Raw genomic sequence first — 26,452 nt, 5'->3', positions numbered from 1 at the left:
ACATGTTAACAAGTTATAACCCAGTCAGTTGTACACGGAAGGCCTTCAGGCTCATACATGTTAACAAGTTATAACCTAGTCAGTTGTACACGGAAGGCCTTCAGGCTCATACATGTTAACAAGTTATAACCTAGTCAGTTGTACACGGAAGGCCTTCAGGCTCATACATGTTAACAAGTTATAACCCAGTCAGTTGTACACGGAAGGCCTTCAGGCTCATACATGTTAACAAGTTATAACCCAGTCAGTTGTACACGGAAAGCCTTCAGGCTCATACATGTTAACAAGTTATAACCTAGTCAGTTGTACACGGAAGGCCTTCAGGCTCATACATGCTCAGAACAAGTTATAACCCAGTCAGTTGTACATGGAAGGCCTTCAGGCTCATACATGTTAACAAGTTATAACCCAGTCAGTTGTACACGGAAGGCCTTCAGGCTCATACATGCTCAGAACAAGTTATAACCCAGTCAGTTGTACATGGAAGGCCTTCAGGCTCATACATGTTAACAAGTTATAACCCAGTCAGTTGTACACGGAAGGCCTTCAGGCTCATACATGTTAACAAGTTATAACCCAGTCAGTTGTACACGGAATGCCTTCAGGCTCATACATGCTCAGAACAAGTTATAAAGCATACCTGCAGGTTTCAGGTAAAGAGTTACCTAAATATGCATCGTAACAATCTGAACGATGGAAGTCATCAATAGTCTTGACGCTGTTTTTTTTTTTTTTTACTGCATATGTTGAGAAAAATATGTTTAGTGGATAAAATGAGCACACACACACACACACACACACACACACACTATTATAAGATTGGCAAAAGTCTTTATTCACATACATCATGGTGATTTATTTGAGTCATTGACAACTGTACTTTATATTGGTGTGAATACGATCCCCCCACAAAATAAGCCTTAGGTACAACAACAAACTGTTTAACGTCATAACATTGGCAAAGCATATATCTAGAAACACAGCTGTTCACAGGGTCTTCACTTTCATTTTTGCATTGGCAGAGCCTTATTCAGGTTCATCATTTAAAAAAACAATAATAATAATAATTATGTACACATTGAGATTTCACCCGAGTTATTGGCGACTGGATGGGCAGCTGATCAGGTCAGAGGTCAGTAGTAGTCCTCGAGGTCAGCTTTGTCACCCTGATTCTGAACAACCTGCTGCTTCCTGTATAAATCCGCAATCTAAAACAGAAAAATAGAACGACAGAAATCAGTGACTTGATTTCAGAGAGAAAAACAAACGGTTCTGAGGGAGACGTTAAGATACAGAGAAGGAGAGGTGGAGAAAAGAGCAAACAAATACACCTCCCCTTGATTCCTTGCATCCTCTCCCCTTGACACCTTCTCAAAACTCACTGGATAAGGTCCAGGGGGCGGGACTTTGGACATTCAGAAGGTCCAGGGGGCGGAACCTTGGACATTCAGAAGGTCCAGGGGGCGGAACCTTGGACATTCAGAAGGTCCAGGGGGCGGAACCTTGGACATTCAGAAGGTCCAGGGGGCGGAACCTTGGACATTCAGAAGGTCCAGGGGGCGGAACCTTGGACATTCAGAAGGTCCAGGGGGCGGAACCTTGGACATTCAGAAGGTCCAGGGGGCGGGACCCTGGACATTCTCCTCCAATACAGTTGAGCAGGAGGAGAAAAGAAAGGGCGCGATGTGCAACAAGACACACAACTCCAGTGTGTCACAGCAGTGTCTCAACGTACCTGTCCTCCTGAAGTGGCCTCCTCCGGCTTCTTATCATCTCTGATCCTCAGGAAGCGTGGGAACCGAAGAGAGATGCCCTTCTCTGGGTCACACTGGGAAACAGAAGAGAAAATACACATGAATCATGGTCAACACTGTATTTGGCTAGTCCCAAATTGTTTTGTAGACTGTCAACAACATTTCAACTAACTATACCCCAACCATAACCCTAGCAAACGGTTGAAGCCATTCTCTGGGTCACAAAGAGAGAAGATACGAGGACCAGAGGAAATGCATTAAAACAAGACCCTCTCAGTGAGTGCAGGGTTGACCAGCTAAATGAACATTAAAACAAGACCCTCTCAGTGAGTGCAGGGTTGACCTGCTAAATGAACATTAAAACAAGACCCTCTCAGTGAGTGCAGGGTTGACCTGCTAAATGAACATTAAAACAAGACCCTCTCAGTGAGTGCAGGATTGACCAGCTAAATGAACATTAAAACAAGACCCTCTCAGTGAGTGCAGGGTTGACCAGCTAAATGAACATTAAAACAAGACCCTCTCAGTGAGTGCAGGATTGACCAGCTAAATGAACATTAAAACAAGACCCTCTCAGTGAGTGCAGGTTTCTCTTTCCCAATTGATGCATTACTTACAAAGCACCCGAGGACTTGACCAGTAAAGCACTTTGAGATCTGGCCTCTGTCCCAAATGACACCCTCTTCCCTATGTAGTACACTACCCATAAGGCTCTGTTCAAACGTTATTCACCATATAGGAAAGAGAGGGCCATTTGGCACACAGGCCTTGTATAAATCACAGATTAGGGCCCGTATCGACAAAGAGCTTCAGAGTAGGAGTGCTGATATGAATAGGATTTATGGACAGCAGCACCACTACTCATACTCTGGCCCTGAGATTTATTTAAGTCAGTTAAGAACAAATTCTTATTTACAATGACGGCCTACCCCAGCTAAACCCTAACCTGGACGACGCTGAGCAAATTGTGCGCCGCCCTATGGGACTCCCAATCACGGCCGATTGTGATACAGCCTGGAATCGAACCAGGGTCTGTAGTGACGCCTCTAACACTGAGAGGCGGTGCCTTAGACCGCGGAGCGACCTCGGGAGATATAGCCTAAATATTGGACCTAGGCCTATATATGTGTGTGCATTTAAGTTGTGGGTAACATGGGTTCACGGTAAGTCTATTAAATAATATCCTTCCCAGAGGAAAGCAACAAGAGCCATGATCTCACAAGAAATTTGGGGGAACTTTTTAAATACTCAAAATCTAGAGACGTAAACAGTTGGTTGAGAATCAACAAGACATTTTAGATTTTCAGAGGGGATTAATGAGGTGAAGAGTGTGTGGCGGTTACACCCCTTTCAGTTCTCAGATGAAATTGCATCGAATCAAATTAATAATTTCCAAATTAATTTTGGTTGTGTCCCAAATGGCACCCTATTCCCTATATAGTGAACTACTTTATTGGGACCTGGTCAAAAGTAGTGCACTACACAAGGAATAGGGCCAGTCTTTATATTATTAGTATTGACGTGCCAGTGGACAAACAAGAGTGGTACTAACCAATCCCATGCCAGCCTTGTAGATCGGCGACAGCGATAGGTCGGCGCACTTCACTTCCCACACTTGCACGGCATCGAGCCACAAGTCGGGCTCAGTTGATTGGTCCACACGGTAATAGGGGCGGGGCTTTGGCAAAATATGCTCCTGGAAAAAGACAACAGCTTCATAGTTAATTGGATCTAAAGACTTTTGGGAACTTTGCAACAGAAACTCTGGGCTTCGCTTCACAAAATGAGAATAGAACACAGCAATGGTCTCTGTATTGTACCTTTAGGAATTTGTAATGTTGCTCCAAATCTTCATCCTTGAAACCTGTCCCAATCTGCAAAGACAAAAGAACCAGAAAGACATATTCCCCTGCGGTAAACCAGACGAGACCTTTAGCAGAGTAGAATAACACAACTGACAGAATACCCTGTGTTAAATGCCTTTAGCCTAATTGGCCTGAGGAACTGTCACCTTTCAAAAACAGACAAACCAGCAGAGACAAAGGGGAAAAAAGTAACCTTTTGTTGCCTGCGGGCAGACAGAGACAGGTACACACACACACAGAAACCCCCTCACACTGACCTTGCAGACGGACTGGAACTCTTCATTGTCCTCATCGTAGCAGGCGAGCAGAAAGCCTCCGTAGGTCCCTGCTCTCTTGCCCTTCCCCAGATACGCTCCGATCACACACAGATCCATCGTGTCCCCCACGCCATCCAGATAATCCTTCTTCAGCTAGACAGAGAAAGATAGGGAGGATTTATAGAAAACCCTATAAGAAGTTCTTGTGTTTGCGTGCACATGTGTAGTGCAGGGTTCTCGCCAAAGAATGTAAGAGGAGCTGCGCCACCTGGTGGCCTGGCTGCGCCACTATATATATATATATATATATGACACACACACACTACCAGTCAAACGTTTGGACACACCTACTCATTCAAGGGTTTTTATTTATTTTTACTATTTTCTACATTGAAGAATAATAGTGAAGACATCAAAAACTAATGCTAGCCCAATTGAGATGGTTTGGGATGTGTTGGACTGCAGAGTGAAGGAAAAGCAGCCAACAAGTGCTCAGCATATGTTGGGAAAGCATTCCAGGTGAATGAATACCTCATGAAGCTGGTTGAGAGAATGGTAAAGGGTGGCTATATCTCAAATACATTTAGATTTGTTTAACACTTTTTTTTGGTTAATACATGATTCCATGTGTTATTTAATAGTTTTCATTTCTTCACTATTATTCTACAATGTAGAAAATAGTACAAATAAAGAAAAACCTTGGAATGAGTAGGTGTGTCCAAACTTTTGATTGGTTATGTATGCATGTAAATATTCATGTATGTATGTATGTATGTATGTATGTATGTATGTATGTTAATATTCATGTATGTATGTATGTATGTATGTATGTATGTATGTATGTATGTATGCATGCATGCATGCATGCATGCATGTATGCATGCATGCATGCATGTATGTATGCATGCATGCATGCATGCATGTATGTATGCATGCATGCATGTATGTATGTATGTATGTATATATTCATGTATGTATGTATGTATGTATGTATGTATGTATGTATGTATGCATGCATGCATGCATGCATGCATGCATGCATGTATGTATGTATGTATGTATGTATGTATGTATGTATGTATGTATGTTAATATTCATGTATGTATGTATGTATGTACTGTATGTACTGTAGGTAGGTAGGTAGGTAGGTATGTATGTATGTATGTATGTATGTATGTATGTATGTATGTATGCATGTTAATATTCATGTATGTATGTATGTATGTACTGTATGTATGTATGTATGTATGTATGTATGTATGTATGTATGTATGCATGCATGTATGTTAATATTCATGTATGTATGTATGTATGTATGTATGTATGCATGTATGTATGTTAATATTCATGTATGTATGTATGTATGTACTGTATGTATGTATGTATGTATGTATGTATGTATGTATGTATGCATGTATGTATGTATGTTAATATTCATGTATGTATGTATGTATGTATGTATGTATGTATGTATGTATGCTAATATTCATGTATGTATATTCTAATAAAAAAAAGTAAATATTTATTTTTACTTTATTTGTTATATAGAAGGCACTTTTTAGTTCTAGCAGGAAATGGCAGTTAACGATGTTAAAAAACGCCTTAAGTCTTAAGGGGGAGGCTGCCCCCCTCCCCAGCTGTACTCAGCAGCACCACCTTGTTAAATCCTGGGGAGAACCCTGTGGTGTCTGTACCTTGAGCCAGTTGTGAGAGCGCTTGGCGATTTCATACGTGGCATCTTTCTCCAGAGTCTTCACCATGAGTCCCTCACAGGAGTCTGATGAACCCAGAATTACATACAGAAACAACAATTTACAGTGCGTCCAAAACGTAATTAAAAATGTATTTAAAAACAGGAAATGGCAACCGATTCCCTATATAGTGCACTACTTTTGACGAGGGCCCATTGAAACATAACACTTAATGTCCCCCAAATGGCAGTCAATTCCCCATCGTCCTGAGTCAAATAGCGTGTCAATTCCCCATCGTCCTGAGTCAGATAGCGTGTCGATTCCCCATCGTCCTAAGTCAGATAGCGTGTCGATTCGCCACCGTCCTAAGTCAGATAGCGTGTCGATTCACCATCGTCCTAAGTCAGATAGCGTGTCGATTCACCATCGTCCTAAGTCAGATAGCGTGTCGATTCACCATCGTCCTAAGTCAGATAGCGTGTCGATTCACCATCGTCCTAAGTCAGATAGCGTGTCGATTCACCATCGTCCTAAGTCAGATAGCGTGTCGATTCACCATCGTCCTAAGTCAGATAGCGTGTCGATTCACCATCGTCCTAAGTCAGATAGCGTGTCGATTCACCATCGTCCTAAGTCAGATAGCGTGTCGATTCACCATCGTCCTAAGTCAGATAGCGTGTCGATTCACCATCGTCCTAAGTCAGATAGCGTGTCGATTCACCATCATCCTAAGTCAGATAGCGTGTCCATTCTGCCGGCACTGATCTGTCTCGTATCTCGCAAGGGTGATGGGATAATTCAGCTACAATGTGTCATCGAACATGAAAAAAATTATTACCTAAAATATGACCTATTACCATCATCTGCTGAACACAATTTCTGCCTGAAAACAGTCTGAATGAAAGTAAGCAAAAACAATACATCTGTCAATGATGTTGTTGGTGAGGAAGTCGTAGTCGCTCCATTTGACATCTAGCGAAGACTTTTTGTGCATCTCTGAAGTTTGACAATGGGCACGAAAGCGGCCATAAAATGTCCAACATTACTTGCTGAACCAGTCCCTGAAACGATGCTGCTAACCAACCAAGCCTATACCTAGTAACACACACTGAATGCTTCCAACAACAGCTAGCTTAGCAAGCTACTTTAGTAGTGCTAACACTCACGTGATGAGTTTTCATGAAGCAGCTGTTGGTCGCTACAGTCGCCTCCCAAGACAGCTGTTATGCTCAGCTGACCCAAACATAACGTTAGCGATCGCAGGGGAAACATGCTGATCAACAAACTGATTTCTGATCACAGTCCCTCAACGTGCACTGCGCCCGGCCCGCCACAGGAGTCGCTAGTGCGCGATGAGACAAGGATATCCCTACCGGCCAAGCCCTCCCTAACCCGGAAGACGCTAGGCCAATTGTGAGTCGCCCCATGGACCTCCCGGTCGCGGCCGGCTGCGACAGAGCCTGGGCTCGAACCCAGAGTCTCTGGTGGCACAGCTGGCGCTGTGAAGACTTCTTGACCACTGCGCCACCCGGGAGGCCCAACTTTAGGGTAATTTAAACAAGTTAAGCAAGCTTTAAAAATGTCAGTAAAGGTAGAGCTAGCTAGCTTACCACGTCAGTAAAGGTAGAGCTAGCTAGCTTACCACGTCAGTAAAGGTAGAGCTAGCTAGCTTACCACGTCAGTAAAGGTAGAGCTAGCTAGCTTACCACGTCAGTAAAGGTAGAGCTAGCTAGCTTACCACGTCAGTACGACAGCTAGCTAGCTTACCACGTCAGTACGACAGCTAGCTAGCTTACCACGTCAGTACGACAGCTAGCTAGCTTACCACGTCAGTACGACAGCTAGCTAGCTTACCACGTCAGTACGACAGCTAGCTAGCTTACCACGTCAGTACGACAGCTAGCTAGCTTACCACGTCAGTACGACAGCTAGCTAGCGTACCACGTCAGTACGACAGCTAGCTAGCTTACCACGTCAGTACGACAGCTAGCTAGCGTACCACGTCAGTACGACAGCTAGCTAGAACAGCTAAGCAGCTGATTAAAGTCACTGCACTGGCGGCCGACATTTTGCAAAATGTGTAATTAAAACAAAGGCTATTAAATCATTGTCACAATATTTGTATTACTTTAGCTTGTCATTCTACCGATTTCATGGTAAGTCATACAAGAGCGCGTTGATATAACATTTTAGGAACTGTTTACATTTTTGTATGGCGGATGCTCAGGAATCCCAACATTTTAAGATGAGTTTGATGTCCTACAAGACAGTTTGATTGAGGGACGAGCGTTGTGTAGGAGTGACGCCATCTGACGTAAGACAACGACAATTCCCTTTCTGCCTCAAATTAGTCCTTCTGGAATGTTCTTGGTAAAACCTTCGCTGTACAGTGCACAGCTTTATTTGTCTTTTTTTCTCAAAATTGTATATATATATATTTTTTTAAATAAAAAAGTGGGGCAGTCCCACTCCTCACATATGTTTTGTTTATCGTACAGGATAGAGAGAGAGCTAGAGAGGAAAGACAGAGGGGGCTGAAATAGCAGTGGGCTGGGAGGGGGCTGAAATAACAGTGGGCTGGATGGTGGCTGAAATAACAGTGGGCTGGGAGGGGGCTGAAATAGCAGTGGGCTGGGAGGGGGCTGAAATAGCAGTGGGCTGGGAGGGGGCTGAAATAGCAGTGGGCTGGGAGGGGGCTGAAATAGCAGTGGGCTGGGAGGGGGCTGAAATAGCAGTGGGCTGGATGGGGGCTGAAATAGCAGTGGGCTGGGAGGGGGCTGAAATAGCAGTGGGCCGGGAGGGGGCTGAAATAGCAGTGGGCCGGGAGGGGGCTGAAACAGCAGTGGGCCGGGAGGGGGCTGAAATAGCAGTGGGCCGGGAGGGGGCTGAAATAGCAGTGGGCCGGGAGGGGGCTGAAATAGCAGTGGGCCGGGAGGGGGCTGAAATAGCAGTGGGCCGGGAGGGGGCTGAAATAGCAGTGGGCTGGGAGGGGGCTGAAATAGCAGTGGGCTGGGAGGGGGCTGAAATAGCAGTGGGCTGGGAGGGGGCTGAAATAGCAGTGGGCTGGGAGGGGGCTGAAATAGCAGTGGGCTGGGAGGGGGCTGAAATAGCAGTGGGCTGGGAGGGGGCTGAAATAGCAGTGGGCTGGGAGGGGGCTGAAATAGCAGTGGGCTGGGAGGGGGCCTCTGCTGCAGCACTACACATGATCCAAGAGGAAGCGACTTAGAATGCTACACCATCCCCGGCAAAAACATTGCATGACCTTTGACCAGGGACCATAGCGAGCGCTCTGGTCTAAAGTAGTGCACTATATAGGGAATAGGGTGTCATTTAGGACACAACCTAAGACATTAATAAACAAGTCAAGGACAGAAGGAGATCACAGAAGACAAGCGTGACCTCACAAACAAACACAGTGAACAGACTGCTCACACACACACACGTTATAAAAAACACAGACTCATCCCACAAACCTCGAACGGATTGCTCCAGGAACTCAGCTATGGCGTCTGTGTTGTCTGAGTCGATGGCGCGGGCGAACACAAACTCTCCCTCCTTCTCCTGGAAGCTCTTCTTCAACAGAGCCCTGCGACATGACAAGGGCTGCTTCACTAGAGACTGACACACCCACAGAGAGACCCAGAGAGAGCGAGACCACATTAGAGACATATTTTCCACAGATCCACAAAGAATTTGAAAACAAATCAAACATTGATAAACTCCCATATCCATTAGGCAAAAAACTGCAGTGTCTCATGGCAACGGCCACAAGTCTTGAATAGGACAACCAGTGGAGCACAAACAATGTAAATACACCCAGAGAAAGAGAGAGAGAGACCCAGAGAGAGAGAGAGAGAGAGAGACCCAGAGAGGCACCCAGAGAGTGACCCAGAGAGGCACCCAGAGAGAGAAAGAGACCCAGAGAGGCACCCAGAGAGAGAAAGAGACCCAGAGAGAGAACTTGAGGTTTACTGTAAATTATCTACTTCACTTGCTTTGGCAATGTTAACATGTTTCCCATGCCAATAAAGCACAGAGAGAGAGAGCACGAGAGAGAGAGAGAGACACCCAGACAGAGAGAGAGCACGAGAGAGACACCCAGAGAGTCCTGACAAAATGTAAAAAATATCAAACAATTAGTGTCATTTCTCAAAATGTGAAACCCTTATTCAAGGTTTCAAAGACCTCTCTGATGAGAGTAGGCTACCCCCCCATCCTGTTGGGGGGGAGGACGCAAAGAGCTGTGGATTGGCAGCGTACTACATTGCTGCCTGCCATAAGGTGAGGGACAGTGTCTGACAGACCAATCAACCTGCACATGTCCTCTACTGTATGCTTATTGCTATTGTTCAATGTATGGTTATTTTGACCCTTGGTTATTGTTGTTACTGTTGTCCAGTTGACAATTTTGATTCTTATTATTTTCATATTGTAAATATCCAAAATAAGCTTTGGCAATATGTACATTGTTACGGCGTGCCAATAAAGCAAATTGAATGTGTGAGAGAGAGAGAGAAAGACACACTATTACCACCAATGAAGTTACAAACACAACAATCAATGTCTAATTAATCATTATAAACTGGGTGGTTCGAGCCCTGAATGTTGATTGGTTGAAAGCCGTGGTGACCAGTTTATAATAGCAATAAGGCACCTCGGGGGTTTGTGATATATGGCCAACATACCACGGCGAAGGGCTGTGTCCAGGCACTCTGTGTTGCGTTGTGGCTAAGAACAGCCCTTAGCTGTGATATATTGGCCATATATCACAAACCCCCGAGGTGCCTTATTGCTTAAACATTCCATATGGCACCCTATTCTCTATATAGTGCACTACTCTGGACCAGAAACCAACGGGCCCTGGTCAAAACTAGTGCACTAAATAGGAAAAAGTGTCCATGTCTAACCGACCTTATACAGTGCCTTGCGAAAGTATTCGGCCCCCTTGAACTTTGCGACCTTTTGCCACATTTCAGGCTTCAAACATAAAGATATAAAACTGTATTTTTTTGTGAAGAATCAACAACAAGTGGGACACAATCATGAAGTGGCACGACATTTATTGGATATTTCAAACTTTTTTAACAAATCAAAAACTGAAAAATTGGGCGTGCAAAATTATTCAGCCCCCTTTACTTTTAGTGCAGCAAACTCTCCAGAAGTTCAGTGAGGATCTCTGAATGATCCAATGTTGACCTAAATGACTAATGATGATAAATACAATCCACCTGTGTGTAATCAAGTCTCCGTATAAATGCACCTGCACAGTGATAGTCTCAGAGGTCCGTTAAAAGCGCAGAGAGCATCATGAAGAACAAGGAACACACCAGGCAGGTCCGAGATACTGTTGTGAAGAAGTTTAAAGCCGGATTTGGATACAAAAAGATTTCCCAAGCTTTAAACATCCCAAGGAGCACTGTGCAAGCGATAATATTGAAATGGAAGGAGTATCAGACCACTGCAAATCTACCAAGACCTGGCCGTCCCTCTAAACGTTCAGCTCATACAAGGAGAAGACTGATCAGAGATGCAGCCAAGAGGCCCATGATCACTCTGGATGAACTGCAGAGATCTACAGCTGAGGTGGGAGACTCTGTCCATAGGACAACAATCAGTCGTATATTGCACAAATCTGGCCTTTATGGAAGAGTGGCAAGAAGAAAGCCATTTCTTAAAGATATCCATAAAAAGTGTTGTTTAAAGTTTGCCACAAGCCACCTGGGAGACACACCAAACATGGAAGAAGGTGCTCTGGTCAGATGAAACCAAAATTGAACTTTTTGGCAACAATGCAAAACGTTATGTTTGGCGTAAAAGCAACACACCATCCCCACTGTCAAACATGGGCCTGCTTTTCTTCAGCAGGGACAGGGAAGATGGTTAAAATTGATGGGAAGATGGATGGAGCCAAATACAGGACCATTCTGGAAGAAAACCTGATGGAGTCTGCAAAAGACCTGAGACTGGGACGGAGATTTGTCTTCCAACAAGACAATGATCCAAAACATAAAGCAAAATCTACAATGGAATGGTTCAAAAATCAACATATCCAGGTGTTAGAATGGCCAAGTCAAAGTCCAGACCTGAATCCAATCGAGAATATGTGGAAAGAACTGAAAACTGCTGTTCACAAATGCTCTCCATCCAACCTCACTGAGCTCGAGCTGTTTTGCAAGGAGGAATGGGAAAAAATGTCAGTCTCTCGATGTGCAAAACTGATAGAGACATACCCCAAGCGACTTACAGCTGTAATCGCAGCAAAAGGTGGCGCTACAAAGTATTAACTTAAGGGGGCTGAATAATTTTGCACGCCCAATTTTTCAGTTTTTGATTTGTTAAAAAAGTTTGAAATATCCAATAAATGTCGTTCCACTTCATGATTGTGTCCCACTTGTTGTTGATTCTTCACAAAAAAATACAGTTTTATATCTTTATGTTTGAAGCCTGAAATGTGGCAAAAGGTCGCAAAGTTCAAGGGGGCCGAATACTTTCGCAAGGCACTGTAATTCCTATTCTCATCCACTCACCTCTCCATTGAGATACAGCAGGTCGAAGGCGTACACACACACTTGGACCTTGATATCAGCAGCAGCCACGTCCTACAGGATATACAGTACAGGTCATTGATATCAGCCATCAGCCACATCCTACAGGATATACAGTACAGGTCATTGATATCAGCCACGTCCTACAGAATACACAGTACAGGTCATTGATATCAGCCACGTCCTACAGAATATACAGTACAGGTCATTGATATCAGCCACGTCCTACAGAATATACAGTACAGGTCATTGATATCAGCCACGTCCTACAGAATATACAGTACAGGTCATTGATATCAGACACGTCCTACAGAATATACAGTACAGGTCATTGATATCAGCCATCAGCCACACCCTACAGAATATACAGCACAGGTCACTTAACACCATTCCTACCCAACCCCCCCACCCATATAACCCCCCCACCCATCTAAACCCCCACCCATCTAAACCCCCACCCAGTAAAAGATGATTCCAACCTAGATGTTTTGGTCCCAGTACTCAGTATATTGTAAGAGGGCTCGACAGCCCCTCAGGGCTATGCCGATGGGAGAAAGCCCAACTCCCGGCAGGTCTAACCAAACCAGACAGGTCGAGGGGTTAGACAAAGCAGTCTACCCCATGATCAGAGCCTGGTAGGAAAAGGATCTACGACCACTGAGGAAACTGCCACCTGGGCTAATCAGCCATCCAGCTGTAATAAAAATGATTAGAGAAACCATGGTTACTCAGTAAGAGGACCACTCATTTCTTTCCTGTCACCTTTCTCTTCCGTGTGATGAGAACCTGGAATGGTTGGATCTGTTTCTTCTCTCTGTCCCAAGCTACTGCCTCAGTGTCCAACACACAGGATATGACAGACTCATTCTTTACCTGAGAGACACAGCGAGAGAGAGAGAGAGATACAGGTCAATGGTATTATCATGCAGTGTGCTTATGTCCATGATAAAGGGGCTAAGATGATATCAGATTGTATCCCTGAAATTGCACCCTATTCTGTATGTAGTGTACTCTGGACAAAAGTAGTGCACTATATAGGGAATAGGCTGTCATTTGGGATGCTCATTGAGTGTGCTACTGTTGAAAGGGTCATTGTTACCGTATGAATGCGAGAGATGATGTCAGGATATTTGGTGGTATTATCCTCCTGGTTGCGACTGAAAATACGCACTTCCCCGTTCTCCAAGATATGGATCTGCACAAGACATACAATTATCAATAGCTGAACCATTTCAAACCAACAACAGGCAGTGAGTTTCCTGTTGTTCGTAGAGTAGAGCTGTGTGGCTCAGTTGGTGGAGTATAACACAGAAAAAAAAAACACCAGGACAGTGGGTTCAATTCCCGCAGGGGCCACTCATAAGAAAATGGACACACTACTGTCCGTTGCTTTGAATATGCATCTGCCGACTGTCATAATATATGTTATATCAGACAGAAATATGCAGGGTCAACCTGTAAAGGTGGAACACAAGCGCTGAGAGCCAGCTTTGTGTTAGAGCGCCATCTGGTGGCCAATTCAAGAGTCAGACAGCAGCTTAATGGCCAAGAGGACAACACGTCACAGGGCACTCGGGGGGGGGGGGGGGGGGGGGCTCACAGGGCTCTCTACAGCCTCCACTCGGGAGGGCCTCACAGGGCTCTCTACAGCCTCCACTCGGGAGGGCCTCACAGCCTGAGTCACAATAGCACCATGACTGCTTCCTAACCAGGACACACGCACACAGATATAACAAACATGTAGCTGACACATGTATAGGACACACAAAAGTGAACAACCACACACACACACACCTACCTGTGCTCGTTCTCCATCATACTTGTACTCGCAGGTGAAGGCGGCTTCATCAAATCTCTTCATCACCTCTCCTACACCTTTGGTGGGGTGAGCCAGCATGGGCCTCAACGGTACACCTGAGGAACAGGGGTCAGAAACACCACACCGAAATAAACAATACACCCCCCCACACCAACAACCCTGATGGTCAGTACCATCTACTCATAAAAGGTTGTTTTTCCTTAATAATTATTATTGCCTGGAGTGAGTTTGCAGTGGTTGGGGAGTTCATCAATCCCCTCCTTCAGAATGACTGGGATGATGACATCATAGTTGGGCATCTCACTGGACGGGACAAACAGAATAAATTATATTAAGAAAATCAAATTCACACAGGCTTTGTCCCAAATGGCACCACATTCCCTACATAGTGTACGACTGACTATCCTACCGATCCTCAACTTCAGCGATGTCATCTACAACATGGCTCCCAATACTCTACTCAGCAAATTGGATGTAGTCCATCACAGTGCCATTCGTTTTGTTACCGAATCACCTTATACCACCCACCACTGCGACCTGTATGCTCTAGTCGGCTGGCCCTCGCTACATATTCGTCGCCAGACCCACTGGGTCCAGGTCATCTATAAGTCTCTGCTAGGTAAAGCTCCACCTTATCTCAGCTCACTGGTTACGACAGCAACACCCACCCGCAGCACGCACTCCAGCTGGAGACTTTTATCTCCCTCACCAACTTTAAACATCAGCTATCTGAGCAGCTAACCGATCACTACAGCTGTACATAGTCCATCTGTAAATAGCCCATCCAATCTACCTACCTCATCCCCATACTGTTTTTATTTACTTTTCTGCTCTTTTGCACACTAGTATCTCTACTTGCACATCATCATCTGCTCATTTGTCACTCCAGTGTTAATCTGCTAAACTGTAAATACTTTCGCTACTATTGGCCTATTTATTGCCTTACCTCCTCACGCCATTTGCACAGACTGTATATAGACTTATTTTTCTATTGTGTTATTGACTGTACGCTTGTTTATCCCATGTGTAACTATGTGTTGTTGTTTGTGTCACACTGCTTTGCTTTATCTTGGCCAGGTCACAGTTGTAAATGAGAACTTGTTCTCAACTGGCCTACCTGGTTAAATAAAGGTGAAATAAATAAAATAAACAACATTGTGCAGAAGAACCCTATGGGCCCCGGTCAAAAGTAGTGCACTATATAGGGAATAGGGGGCCACTTGGGTAATGAACTACAGCTGTATTTAACAGGTTTAGTACCAGTAAGTCTGTTTGAGGAGAAGGCTCTTCTCTTCTATCCAAGCTTTCTGTTTTTCTGCACTCATTCCTTTCCCTGCGTCAATCACCGCCGGAGGGAAGTCTGGAATAGACACACAAACGTCAGTTGCCTCAAAAGCAGACATTTATATTGTATGTGGAGGTTATGTTGTGAACAAACATGGTGATAATGTCTGGGGGGGGGGGCAATGTTGTGAAAACGCTTTGACGATGTTGGGGTAATGTGATAGTATTGTGAAAACATGATTAAGTTGGGAGGTAATGTTGTTTAAACATTGAAATAACATTGGGAGGTCATGTTTAAACATTGAGATAACGTTGGGAGGTCATGTTTAAACATTGAGATAACGTTGGGAGGTCATGTTTAAACATTGAGATAACGTTGGGAGGTCATGTTTAAACATTGAGATAACGTTGGGAGGTCATGTTTAAACATTGTGATAACGGTGTGATAACATTGGTTGGCTAACCTTGTCCTGGAGGAGACAGACACACGGCCTGACTCAGGGCAGACAGTACACTCTGTTCAGCCAAGCCAATCCTCAGCTTCCCTGCCAGCGACCTGTCGATCAATCAACCAATCAATACAGACACGCATTGATGATGTCCTGCTTATTGTCTGATGTTGTGCATGTACCGGTGTTGTAAAGTACAAAAGAATTACACACAATTTAATAGTCACAGAGATCCTATTACTGTACCGACCAGCAGGGTGACTACTGGTGAATGGGCAGGCAGACAGGAGTGATAATAAATTCAGCTTGACTAATGAAGCAAGACAACATGCTCAACTATATTCTGTGTAAACCAATAAGAGGTGACCGGAAGATCCAAAGTAATAATCGCTCACATATAAAACGAACAAAGGCTAGAGCTCAGTGAGTGCAGAAAGACAAGTCACTGAGGCTCAGGTCAAAAGTATTGCATTACATAGAGCAACGGCTGCCGTTCAGGAGACACCCTCAGTTTGACCAGTAGCAAAGTGAAGGAAGTGGGGACCATTACCTGACAATGTATCTGGCTTCAGAGAAGCGACAGGCTACAAAGAGACCTTTGATGATGTCAATCTTCTTATTCATGGCCTGCAGGCAGGGGGAGAGAGAGAGAAAATAATTCATTCCTTTTAATCTCAATTCTAGACGGATTAAAAATATATTCATCATCATCATCCAATTCCCAGGACAGAGAACTGTGTTTTCTTAAAATCTGTGAATTTATCAAAACAACGAGAATTTTACTGTGTTAAACTCTCACACACACACTCACAGAATTCCCACTCATGTTCCCGATGTCTTTCAGTTTGCTGAACACACCCCCTGCAATCAGATTGGCTGGCTGGAACATAATTCTCTGGTTGTTACGGGAACTCTCAGCCACCAACCCCAAGTCCCCCTTCTCTGCAGCCTCCGCCTTGATTTTGTCCAACTGTCGCCCTAGCAACAAGAACAAAGATGTGAGAGAGTTCTAAGCCCAAAAGCAAAGGAAGATATATAACAAACAACATTGAGTGTGTGTGTTGTGTGGGTGTCTCACCAGTAGCTTGGGCAACAGCCTTCATCAGAACAGTTTCTCCCACTCCCAGCTCCAGCCCCATGTAAGCAGGACCCAGCTGATTGAGACACAGGTAGACGCAGCACAGCAGGTCCTCTGAGCAAGAACAACAAGAGACAAACACTCAGCACACTATAGTCCCTATATAGCGCACTACTTTTGACGAGGGCCCATAGGGAATCGGGTTGCATTTGGGACATATCCAGGGTATTTCACAGCGTTCCTTTACAGATAGTCTAGTCAAAAGTAGTGCACTAAATAGGGAATATTAGAATGTCATTTGGGATGTTGGCATCCTGCACCTGGGCTCCACACATCCGTAGGAAAAAAAACACAAAAAAAGCTATTTTACCTGGAGAGAGGATGATAACAGAGCGTAGGAGATTTGATAATGTTTCAATGTTCCTCAATCTAGCAACAACAAAAAGAAAGAAATGCAATTAGTATGTAAAACAATATAAAAGGGGAAATTACACTACAATAAAACACAGGCTGTCCCAAATGGCACCTTAGATAGTGCACTACACAGGGAGCCATTTGGGATGTACACAAGAACAAAACAGTTACGACTTGGGAGGTCTATTGAAATCTCTTACCTGCCAGAATCTTCCTCAATCTTTTCAAAGGTGCGTGCAACAGCCAAATACGGGACCCTGTGAAAGAGAAAATTAGACAAAACATTGAATACAACTCCATTTGAGAGACTTATTTACAGTATCAAAACAACTCCATTGAGAGACTTATTTACAGTATCAAAACAACTTCATTGAGAGACTTATTTACAGTATCAAAACAACTCCATTGAGAGACTTTTTTACAGTATCAAAACAACTCCATTGAGACTTATTTACAGTATCAAAACAACTCCATTGAGAGACTTATTTACAGTATCAAAACAACTTCATTGAGACTTATTTACAGTATCAAAACAACTCCATTGAGACTTATTTACAGTATCAAAACAACTCCATTGAGACTTATTTACAGTATCAAAACAACTCCATTGAGAGACTTATTTACAGTACATATGTCCAGTGCGTGTTGTTCAGGGTGGAATTCATTAGTGCACACCGTAGCAAAATCCTTTTGGAACACGAAATTAAAACACGCGTTTCTTATTGGACAAGTTCAGGTAGTCCCTCTCCGTTTCGGCCCGTTTGCTTTCGTTTGGTACCTAGTGAATAGGACCCCGGTTGATGTATACGGCTGAGTCGTGTGGCTAGAGCTGGGCATTACGGACAAAAGTCCACATCGCCATAAATTGACTGAATTTTAGCTCGATAACGATAAATTGGACGATACATTAATCAAACGAATAAACACCAGTTACTTTATTTGAACCTTTAAAATACTCCTACAAATGTTTATATTCTTAAATTTTCTCATTAGCAATAGCCCATATTAGTCCTATACTAACTCCTAGTAAAATAACCTTAGTTATTATCGACGTCAGTCAAATATATATATTTTTTAAATGGTTGGGTTGGGCAGTGTCGATCATTTCCAGTTACCGTCCCAGCTCTAGCTGTGTTAAGGGGGTTGGACGTACCTCTGTCCCCAGCTCTAGCTGTGTTAAGGGGGTTGGACGTACCTCTGACCCCAGCTCTAGCTGTGTTAAGGGGGTTGGACGTACCTCTGACCCCGGCTCCAGCAGGCGTGGTCTACAGGGTGGTAGTTGGGTCTGGACGGGTCATACTGGGCCTGGGCAGTCTTCTCTCTGGGGGTCAAAGACACTCGGATTAATACAGTTTACTGCACTATTCAACTGACTGGAGGAAACATCCAGAAATGTACACAGCTACTCCACCAAAGAAATACACTTAGAGTTTTAAAAGCAACGGATTGTTGTAATCATTGGCTGGAGTGAGATTCCACCATTGACCAAAGCACCAATTTTGGGGAAAAGGGTGGAGAATGGGATGAAGCCATGGTGTAAAGTAAACACATTTTTATAACCATCTGTCATTCTCTCTTACCCTTTCTTGTCTTTAACGTCCTCCGTGGTACGGGACACCGTCGCCTCTTCCTTTACATACTCCTCGCTCTTCCCCTTTCCCTCGCTCTTCCCCTTTCCCTCGCTCTTCTCCTTTCCCTCGCTCTTCTCCTTTCCCTCGCTCTTCTCCTTTCCCTCGCTCTTCTCCTTTCCCTCGCTCTTCCCCTTTCCCTCGCTCTTCCCCTTTCCCTCGCTCTTCCCCTTTCCCTCGCTCTTCCCCTTTCCCTCGCTCTTCCCCTTTCCCTCGCTCTTCCCCTTTCCCTCGCTCTTCTCCTTTCCGTCTCCCTCGCTCTTCCCCTTTCCCTCGCTCTTCTCCTTTCCGTCTCCCTCGCTCTTCCCCTTTCCCTCGCTCTTCTCCTTTCCGTCTCCCTCGCTCTTCCCCTTTCCCTCGCTCTTCTCCTTTCCCTCGCTCTTCTCCTTTCCCTCGCTCTTCTCCTTTCCGTCTCCCTCGCTCTTCTCCTCTCCCTTGCTCTTCTCCTCTCCCTCGCTCTTCTCCTCTCCCTCGCTCTTCTCCTCTCCCTCGCTCTTCTCCTCTCCCTCGCTCTTCTCCTCTCCCTCGCTCTTCTCCTCTCCCTCGCTCTTCTCCTCTCCCTCGCTCTTCTCCTCTCCCTCGCTCTTCTCCTTTCCCTCGCTCTTCTCCTTTCCCTCGCTCTTCTCCTTTCCCTCGCTCTTCTCCTTTCCGTCTCGCTCGCTCTTCTCTGGTTTCTCCATCTTTACAGCAGCCTTCCTGGGAGCTAGATTATAGAGAAGAAACCAACATTCAGACGTGGAGTTTGGAGCATACGGTTTGTCAAACAAGCTTTTTAAAGTATAAAGTACAAAGGATGTTACATGTCCTTGTTCCACTGTCATCTCTGCATTTTACACGTCTCTTACACTCCTTCAGATTTCTTCAAAACATCCCAAAACAAAATGTAGGTTAAATCCCAAATGGCACCCTATTCCGTGCCACTTGAGAAGCAATGTTACACTCCTTCAGGTTTCTTCTAAACAAACTGCAGAATGCAAACTCATTCATAGAGATGTTCATGTGCAAGGCAGGAAGTAAATGGGGGAAAAAAATCTCACCAAAGAAACTGCTGATGGTGGGGGCTTTTTTGGCTTGGGGGCTTTCTGACACTTTCTCTTCTTTCATGTCTTTCTCATCCTTTACCGACTTGTGACCCTTAGGACTTCTCTCTTTAACCTTTTGACCCTTCGAACTTCTCTCTTTAGGACTTGTCTCTTTAACCTTTTGACCCTTAGGACTTGTCTCTTTAACCTTTTGACTTCTCTCTTTAGGACTTCTCTCTTTAGGACTTCTCTCTTTAACCTTTTGACCCTTAGGACTTGTCTCTTTAACCTTTTGACCCTTCGAACTTCTCTCTTTAGGACTTCTCTCTTTAGCCTTTTCACTTTTTCCTTTTTCCTCCTCGGTCGCGGTCACTTTCACATCAAGTGCTTTCTCCTTCTCTCCATCTTTGGTCTTCTCTTCATCTGTCTCTTTCTCCTCCGGGTTGTTCTGCGCCACCTCAGGCTTATCCACACTGTTCTCTCCTCCCACGTCCATCGCTTCCTCTTCATTCTCTACAGAGAGAAAGAGAAACGGAGTGATGCAACAGAAGAGAGAAGGGACAGGAAGGAACACTCGTAATGGAGGAAACCCTTACCGGTGCTGTCCTGCGTCTCCTCAACCTTTGCCCTTTTATTCTGCTGTCCTTGTTCTTCCTCCTCCTTTTCACTGCCACTCCTGCTGTCCAGCTTTCTCTTGGGGAACTGCTTCCTTGCTACAGAGATGATAGAAACACAACTAGTTAGAGATGCATCACTACTCTACAGAGAAGATAGAAACACAACTAGTTAGAGATGCATCACTACTCTACAGAGATGATAGAAACACAACTAGTTAGAGATGCATCACTACTCTACAGAGATGATAGAAACACAACTAGTTAGAGATGCATCACTACTCTACAGAGAAGATAGAAACAACTAGAGATGCATCATTGCTGAACACATTTTTGTGGCATTGATCAAATTGATGTAGTTCTTAGAAATATATTTATTCTGTTCATTTTTTTTTTTAAACAACCTGTGTGGTAGTATGTTCTCTTTGTTATCATGCAACAAGTAACCCCAAGATATGGAAATGCTTTTTCCAATCTTCAGACATATTTCAACATGCAGGCTGCATTAAATAACAGACAACTTAGTTAACAGTGTGTTAGTAGAGGATGTTGGACTTGTACAGCTAGAGACCGACCGGTGCGGCGTTTGGGGATTCCGGAGGGTGAGATGGAAGTGGGGGTGTCAGGGGTTCCAGGGGTGGGGGAGGCGGATGAGGTCACTGGAGAGGCGGGGGACAGGGGGTTGGTAACAGCCTTGAATACTTCATCCTGTTGGGGAGAGACAAAGTTCAGATCTATATACACAGAGAGGGTCAAACAGCCACTATTTCCTAGATTTGTATTTGTTTATCCAGGTCTCATTTAGGTAAAATCTTGTTTTTGAAGAGCGACCTGGTCAAGACTGCACTGTATTGGGAATATGATGCCATTTGGAATGCAAACTCAGTCGCATCTTTATATACACATACCCTTCTTTGGCTTCACAGTTGTTTCAAATGGTAAAGACCAGAGTAGGGTTAGGGGGGGGTAACCAAACGTTCACACAGTCATGCTGTTCCTGTATCATACAGGGGTATACAGTATTACCAGCAGCGCACGCAAGGGGCTCCAAAAAACTAAATGTGTTATTGTTTTGACGCACAAAACTAATTTCGGCAGCAGGGACCTTGATCGTCTCTGCTGTAACCTAGAAGCTTGATCTTGCAACCTAGCCACTTAGCTAGAGAGTTAGCAAACCAAACAAATAGCTGGGGCACTGAACTGGAGATAATTTATTTGGCACATTTTAGATAGTGAACTTAGTTATAAGCAGTGTTGACGGTATGACAATCATACCGTTTTATATTTGAAAATACCCCGGTATACAGTCCAAGCCTACTGCAGAGTATAACATCATTCTGAGTCCCAAAAGGCACCCTCTATTTCCTATAGTGTACTACTTTTGACCAGAACCGATATTGCACCAGTTTTGACCAGGTCCTATGTAGGGAATAGGGTGCCATATGGGATGGATCCAATGTCCTGATTAGAGCTTGTTTATGTAGAGGAGGATATGAGGTGGGAAATGTAAAAGCTACCTTGGGTTGCACAGCCTTGTCCTCTGGCTCCTGTTCTATTCCGGCTGGAGCCTCATCATCACTGTCCAAGATCTGACGACTGCGTTTAGTGAACTTCTTCACTGGCGAATCAGGCTCTTCATGGACCCCATTCTGAACTTTGAGAGGCCTTTTGATTGGTCTAGCAAGGATGGAAAATAAAAAGACATTATAGGGAGACGCTTCAAATACCTACTCTGGCTACTCTGGTGAAAACCCTGCCACCCTCACCCCCTGGCCTTAAATACCTACTCTCATATCGGTCATTCTACAGTCTGTTCACTTTCGCCGTTGCTGATTGCTATGCTATTCAGGCAAGTACTCTACCACAAACTTCAAGGGTAATCCATTTCCTGTCTAGAAAACTACACCCGGGGCCATGTATTTAACTTAAATATATGGCTCTGGCTACCCTCGTGAAAACCCTGCCACCGTCACCCCCTGGGCCTTAAACACTTACTGTGGCTACCCTCGTGAAAACCCTGCCATCCTCACCCCCTGGCCTTAAACACTTACTCTGGCTACCCTGGTGAAAACCCTGCCACCCTCACCCCCTGACCTTAAACACTTACTCTGGCTACCCTGATGAAAACCCTCACCCCCTGGCCTTAAACACTTACTCTGGCTTGTCTTTCACCGGCTCGTCTTTCCCCGGTCCATCACTTTTTTTGCTCTCCTTCTCTTTGCCCGTTTTGGGCTGAAAGAAAGATCTTTAGGGCAGAAGAACATTTAACAGAAGTCAGAAAGAAAACATATGTAGCTACTGTAAAGTTAAAAAACTAAAAATACATTATGCATGACATAAACACGCTGTTGAGTCTCATGATTCGCTTTATATTAAGGCAGGTGTTAAGTAGAATTTTGAGACAGGCACTAACGTTATATGATATTATAAACTGGGTGGTTTGAGCCCTGAATGCTGATTGGCTGACAGCCGTGGTATATCAGACCGTATACCACAGGTATGACAAAACACTTATTTTTTACAGCTCAAATTACGATGGTAAACAGTTTCTAATAGCAATAAGGCACCTCGGGGGTGTGTGATATAGGGTCAATATACCACGGCTAAGGGCTGTGTCCAGGCACTCCGCGTTGTGCATAAGAACAGCCCTTAGCGTTGCGTTGTGCCTAACAACAACCCTTATTGGCCATATACCACACCCCCTCAAGCCTTATTGATTAATTTTACAACGGATGGGTCTAATCCTGAATGCTGATTGGTTAAAAGCGCATTCCAGCCAGTGTCTATTCCACAAGTTACCACCAGCTAACTCTATGACATTAAAATGCCCATTTACTCTGTTCATCCAACTGCACAATCCACTGTCTCATCAGCCCATCCAGGCAAAATATAAACTTGATCTCCACTTTAAAAAGCATGTAGACATTACCTCACATTTCTTTATGACAAACATTTAGTTATCAACAGAGGAGATGTGTATAAACCTTACTCTCTGGCTTAATGACATTGGCAACATTTTTTTCAATATTCAAATTCTATCTCCAGCTGTCCCATAGTAATGAACGTGTGGGGAACAGACAGACAGACTTAGCCAGTCTAAATCATGAATCAGCTGGCATCATTGAGAGAGAGATGTGTGTGTATATATATATATATATATACACAAAGGAATTTCAATTTAAAAAGGTACAACAAAACGAAGTACAGCTAGTTTTCCATATTTACAACTTCCGTGTTAGAAGTGATTGTGTTAACTGTGTTTTTGGATAGCTCCTCTGAACAACAGTGTCCTGACGAGAGAACACATTTTATATGCCAGGCGAAATGGCGCCTCATTAGCTTATTGTTATGTACGTATCCAAATAAATGTCACTAGAAAACAACTTAAACAAATGCAGCTGTTATTCTTTCTGACGTTACTTTTAAGTTAGCCGTAGTTGGCTAGCTAGCTAGCGATAAGAACGTTGCCAGCCAGTATGGCAATGGAACATTTAGAAAACAAGACTGAACGATAGGTTCTGTATCTATGGACGCGACTCAAAGAACAACTGGGTCGCGTCCATAGATACAGAACCAAAAAACAGCTGAACGACTGAGTCGCGTCCATAGATACAGAACCAAAAAACAGCTGAACGACTGAGTCGCGTCCATAGATACAGAACCAAAAAACAGCTGAACGACTGAGTCGCGTCCATAGATACAGAACCAAAAAACAGCTGAACGACTGAGTCGCGTCCATAGATACAGAACCAAAAAACAACTGGGTCGCGTCCATAGATACAGAACCAAAAAACAACTGGGTCGCGTCCATAGATACAGAACCAAAAAACAACTGGGTCGCGTCCATAGATACAGAACCAAAAACAACTGGGTCGCGTCCATAGATACAGAACCAAAAAACAACTGGGTCGCGTCCATACAGAACCAAAAAACAACTGGGTCGCGTCCATAGATACAGAACCAAAAAACAACTGGGTCGCGTCCATAGATACAGAACCAAAAAACAACTGAACGACTGAGTCGCATTTCTGGCAACCGAACCAATAGAACGAACGATCAGCAGGTTTGGGTACCAACCCTAGATTTTTTTCCCGGTTTCGAGTTAGTGGAAGCATGAATAAATTAATCAAAATAACGTTAATGAAAATATGTCAATCAATATATTTAATATGTTGGTAACCCGTTATATAAAAGTGATAATGCCCTCTTAGCTGGTGGTTGGAGGATATATTGGCACGGGTGTAAAATGTTCACTTAATTATCAACACAAGGTCCAAGGGGTTTGACCGCGTGTGTGTTGTTCACATCTTTGCAACCACAAAGAAGCCAACTAACTAGTTTCAAACTAGTTTTTGTAGATGATGGCAAGGAACTCATTTTAGCTAGTGTAGCTAACTAGCACAAAAGCAAACAGGCTGAGTTAGCCAACCTAGCTAGCTAACATTTATTGGCTAGTTTTGCAGAAACCAATGCTGACTTTACTTACGATATACTTCGCTGCATGCTGTCTTGTAGTTTTCTGATGTAGTAAATTACTGGTTATACACTACAATTAAACTTCGTGTTTAGCTAACAACAAAAGGACATTACCCGCGCAGAAATGCGATTGAAACGTTCCGCGCCAAAACAACGTCAGACGTTTCTGCAAGGAAGGGAATCATGTTGCCGGTGTGGTGTCGAGCTAATGGCATTTGAGATACTGCCACCTGCTGGAGTGTAATATATTATATAGCAGCAGTATGGCTCTGATCGTGATGATGAGTCTTTCAGGCCTATGTTTTGATAACATCTTTGAGCACAAAATGGAAATGTGCTTCTTTTGTCATGCAAAGCAAATTTGCCTTGTAATGCAGCACAACAGTTTGACAATTGAAATAGTTTATTGTACTTTTGTACAGGTGTTGTACAGGTACTTCTCTGTTGAAGATTGCTGAGAAAGTAAGTGTACTGTTCATGTCACAAGTTTGTACTACTAAACCTATTTATTTCATGACATGTAGAATAAGTAAAAGCACATGCAATATTAAATAAAATAAATATCAAAGTACACTGCAAACTCTGTGACATTCACATACAATTCATCATACATATCACACAACTGTAATTGTCCTGTTCCATACACGATCCTTTACACAAACAGATAATCAAACAACATCAGTAGTATCCCCACTCAATCTGTGAAAAACAATAATATCATAACATTCTCATCTCAATAACAGCCTTTTCAGATTTATTCTGAGGACAACTTAAAGAGAGTAAAAACTACAGACAAAGACATCCCAAACAATAGGACCTATTATAATGTTATAATGTCTATTATAATGTCAAAAGAGGAAAAACTCTCCCTTGCATTTCTTCTCCTCCTCCTCCTCCTCCACTACTCTCTTTCATCATCCCCCACATTCCTCCTCCTCCTCCACTACTCTCTTTCATCATCCCCCACATTTCTCCTCCTCCTCCTCCTCCTCCTCCTCCTCCTCCTCCTCCACCACTACTCTTCATCATCATTCCCCACATTCCTCCTCCTCCTCCACTACTCTCCATCACCATTCCCCACACTCCTCCTCCACTACTCTCCATCATCATTCCCCACATTCCTCCTCCTCCTCCTCCTCCTCCTCCTCCTCCTCCTCCACTACTCTCCATCATCATTCCCCACATTCCTCCTCCTCCTCCACTACTCTCCATCATCATTCTCCACATTCCTCCTCCTCCACTACTCCCCATCATCATTCTCCACATTCCTCTGTCCTCCTCCTCCTCCTCCTCCTCCTCCTCCACTACTCTTCATCATCATTCTCCACATTCCTCCTCCTCCTCCACTACTCTCCATCACCATTCCCCACACTTCTCCTCCACTACTCTCCATCATCATTCCCCATATTCCTCCTCCTCCTCCTCCTCCTCCTCCTCCTCCTCCTCCACTACTCTCCATCATCATTCCCCACATTCCTCCTCCTCCTCCACTACTCTCCATCATCATTCTCCACATTCCTCCTCCTCCACTACTCCCCCTCCTCCTCCTCCTCCAC

General features: G+C 44.1%; 1 protein-coding gene across 3 annotated transcripts; it reads right to left on the bottom strand.

Moving 5' to 3' along the window:
• Positions 1-814: 814 nt before the first annotated feature.
• lig1 (ligase I, DNA, ATP-dependent) lies at positions 815-25,121 on the bottom strand. Of its 3 annotated transcripts, XM_090182839.1 has the most exons (28): positions 24,907-25,121; positions 22,576-22,665; positions 21,938-22,097; positions 20,996-21,128; positions 20,403-20,519; positions 20,015-20,319; positions 19,822-19,984; positions 18,737-19,487; positions 18,394-18,477; positions 17,357-17,413; positions 17,113-17,171; positions 16,743-16,856; positions 16,476-16,642; positions 16,215-16,291; positions 15,680-15,771; positions 15,192-15,291; positions 14,149-14,234; positions 13,911-14,026; positions 13,212-13,307; positions 12,875-12,985; positions 12,095-12,166; positions 9,041-9,185; positions 5,571-5,653; positions 3,877-4,029; positions 3,575-3,628; positions 3,307-3,450; positions 1,736-1,828; positions 815-1,208 (listed from the first exon to the last, which is right to left on the bottom strand). In XM_090182839.1, exons 1-28 carry the CDS (start codon positions 24,921-24,923, stop codon positions 1,134-1,136), a joined length of 3,714 nt encoding a protein of 1,237 aa, XP_090038965.1. In that variant the 5' UTR covers positions 24,924-25,121; the 3' UTR covers positions 815-1,133. The 3 variants fall into 3 exon arrangements, with proteins under 3 accessions (XP_090038965.1, XP_090038964.1, XP_090038966.1); XM_090182838.1 differs by having other exon boundaries at positions 19,822-20,319; XM_090182840.1 differs by lacking the exons at positions 815-1,208; positions 1,736-1,828 and adding an exon at positions 1,907-1,978 and having other exon boundaries at positions 19,822-20,319.
• Positions 25,122-26,452: the final 1,331 nt, after the last annotated feature.

Source organism: Oncorhynchus mykiss, chromosome 8 (genome assembly GCF_057628025.1).
Source record: "Oncorhynchus mykiss isolate SJ-2025 chromosome 8, ASM5762802v1, whole genome shotgun sequence".
In the NCBI taxonomy this organism is placed as follows: domain Eukaryota; kingdom Metazoa; phylum Chordata; class Actinopteri; order Salmoniformes; family Salmonidae; genus Oncorhynchus; species Oncorhynchus mykiss.
This window is presented reverse-complemented; position numbering and strand designations above follow the sequence as displayed.

What these genes read in the sequence shown, in the direction of transcription:
- lig1 (XM_090182838.1), bottom strand. An exon ending in ATTGAGGAAGATTCTGGCAG is followed by an intron (nt 17,172 to 17,356) that starts GTAAGAGATTTC and finishes TGTTGTTGCTAG; the next exon opens with ATTGAGGAACATTGAAACAT. An exon ending in ATGATGGAGAACGAGCACAG is followed by an intron (nt 13,308 to 13,910) that starts GTAGGTGTGTGT and finishes TGTCTTGTGCAG; the next exon opens with ATCCATATCTTGGAGAACGG.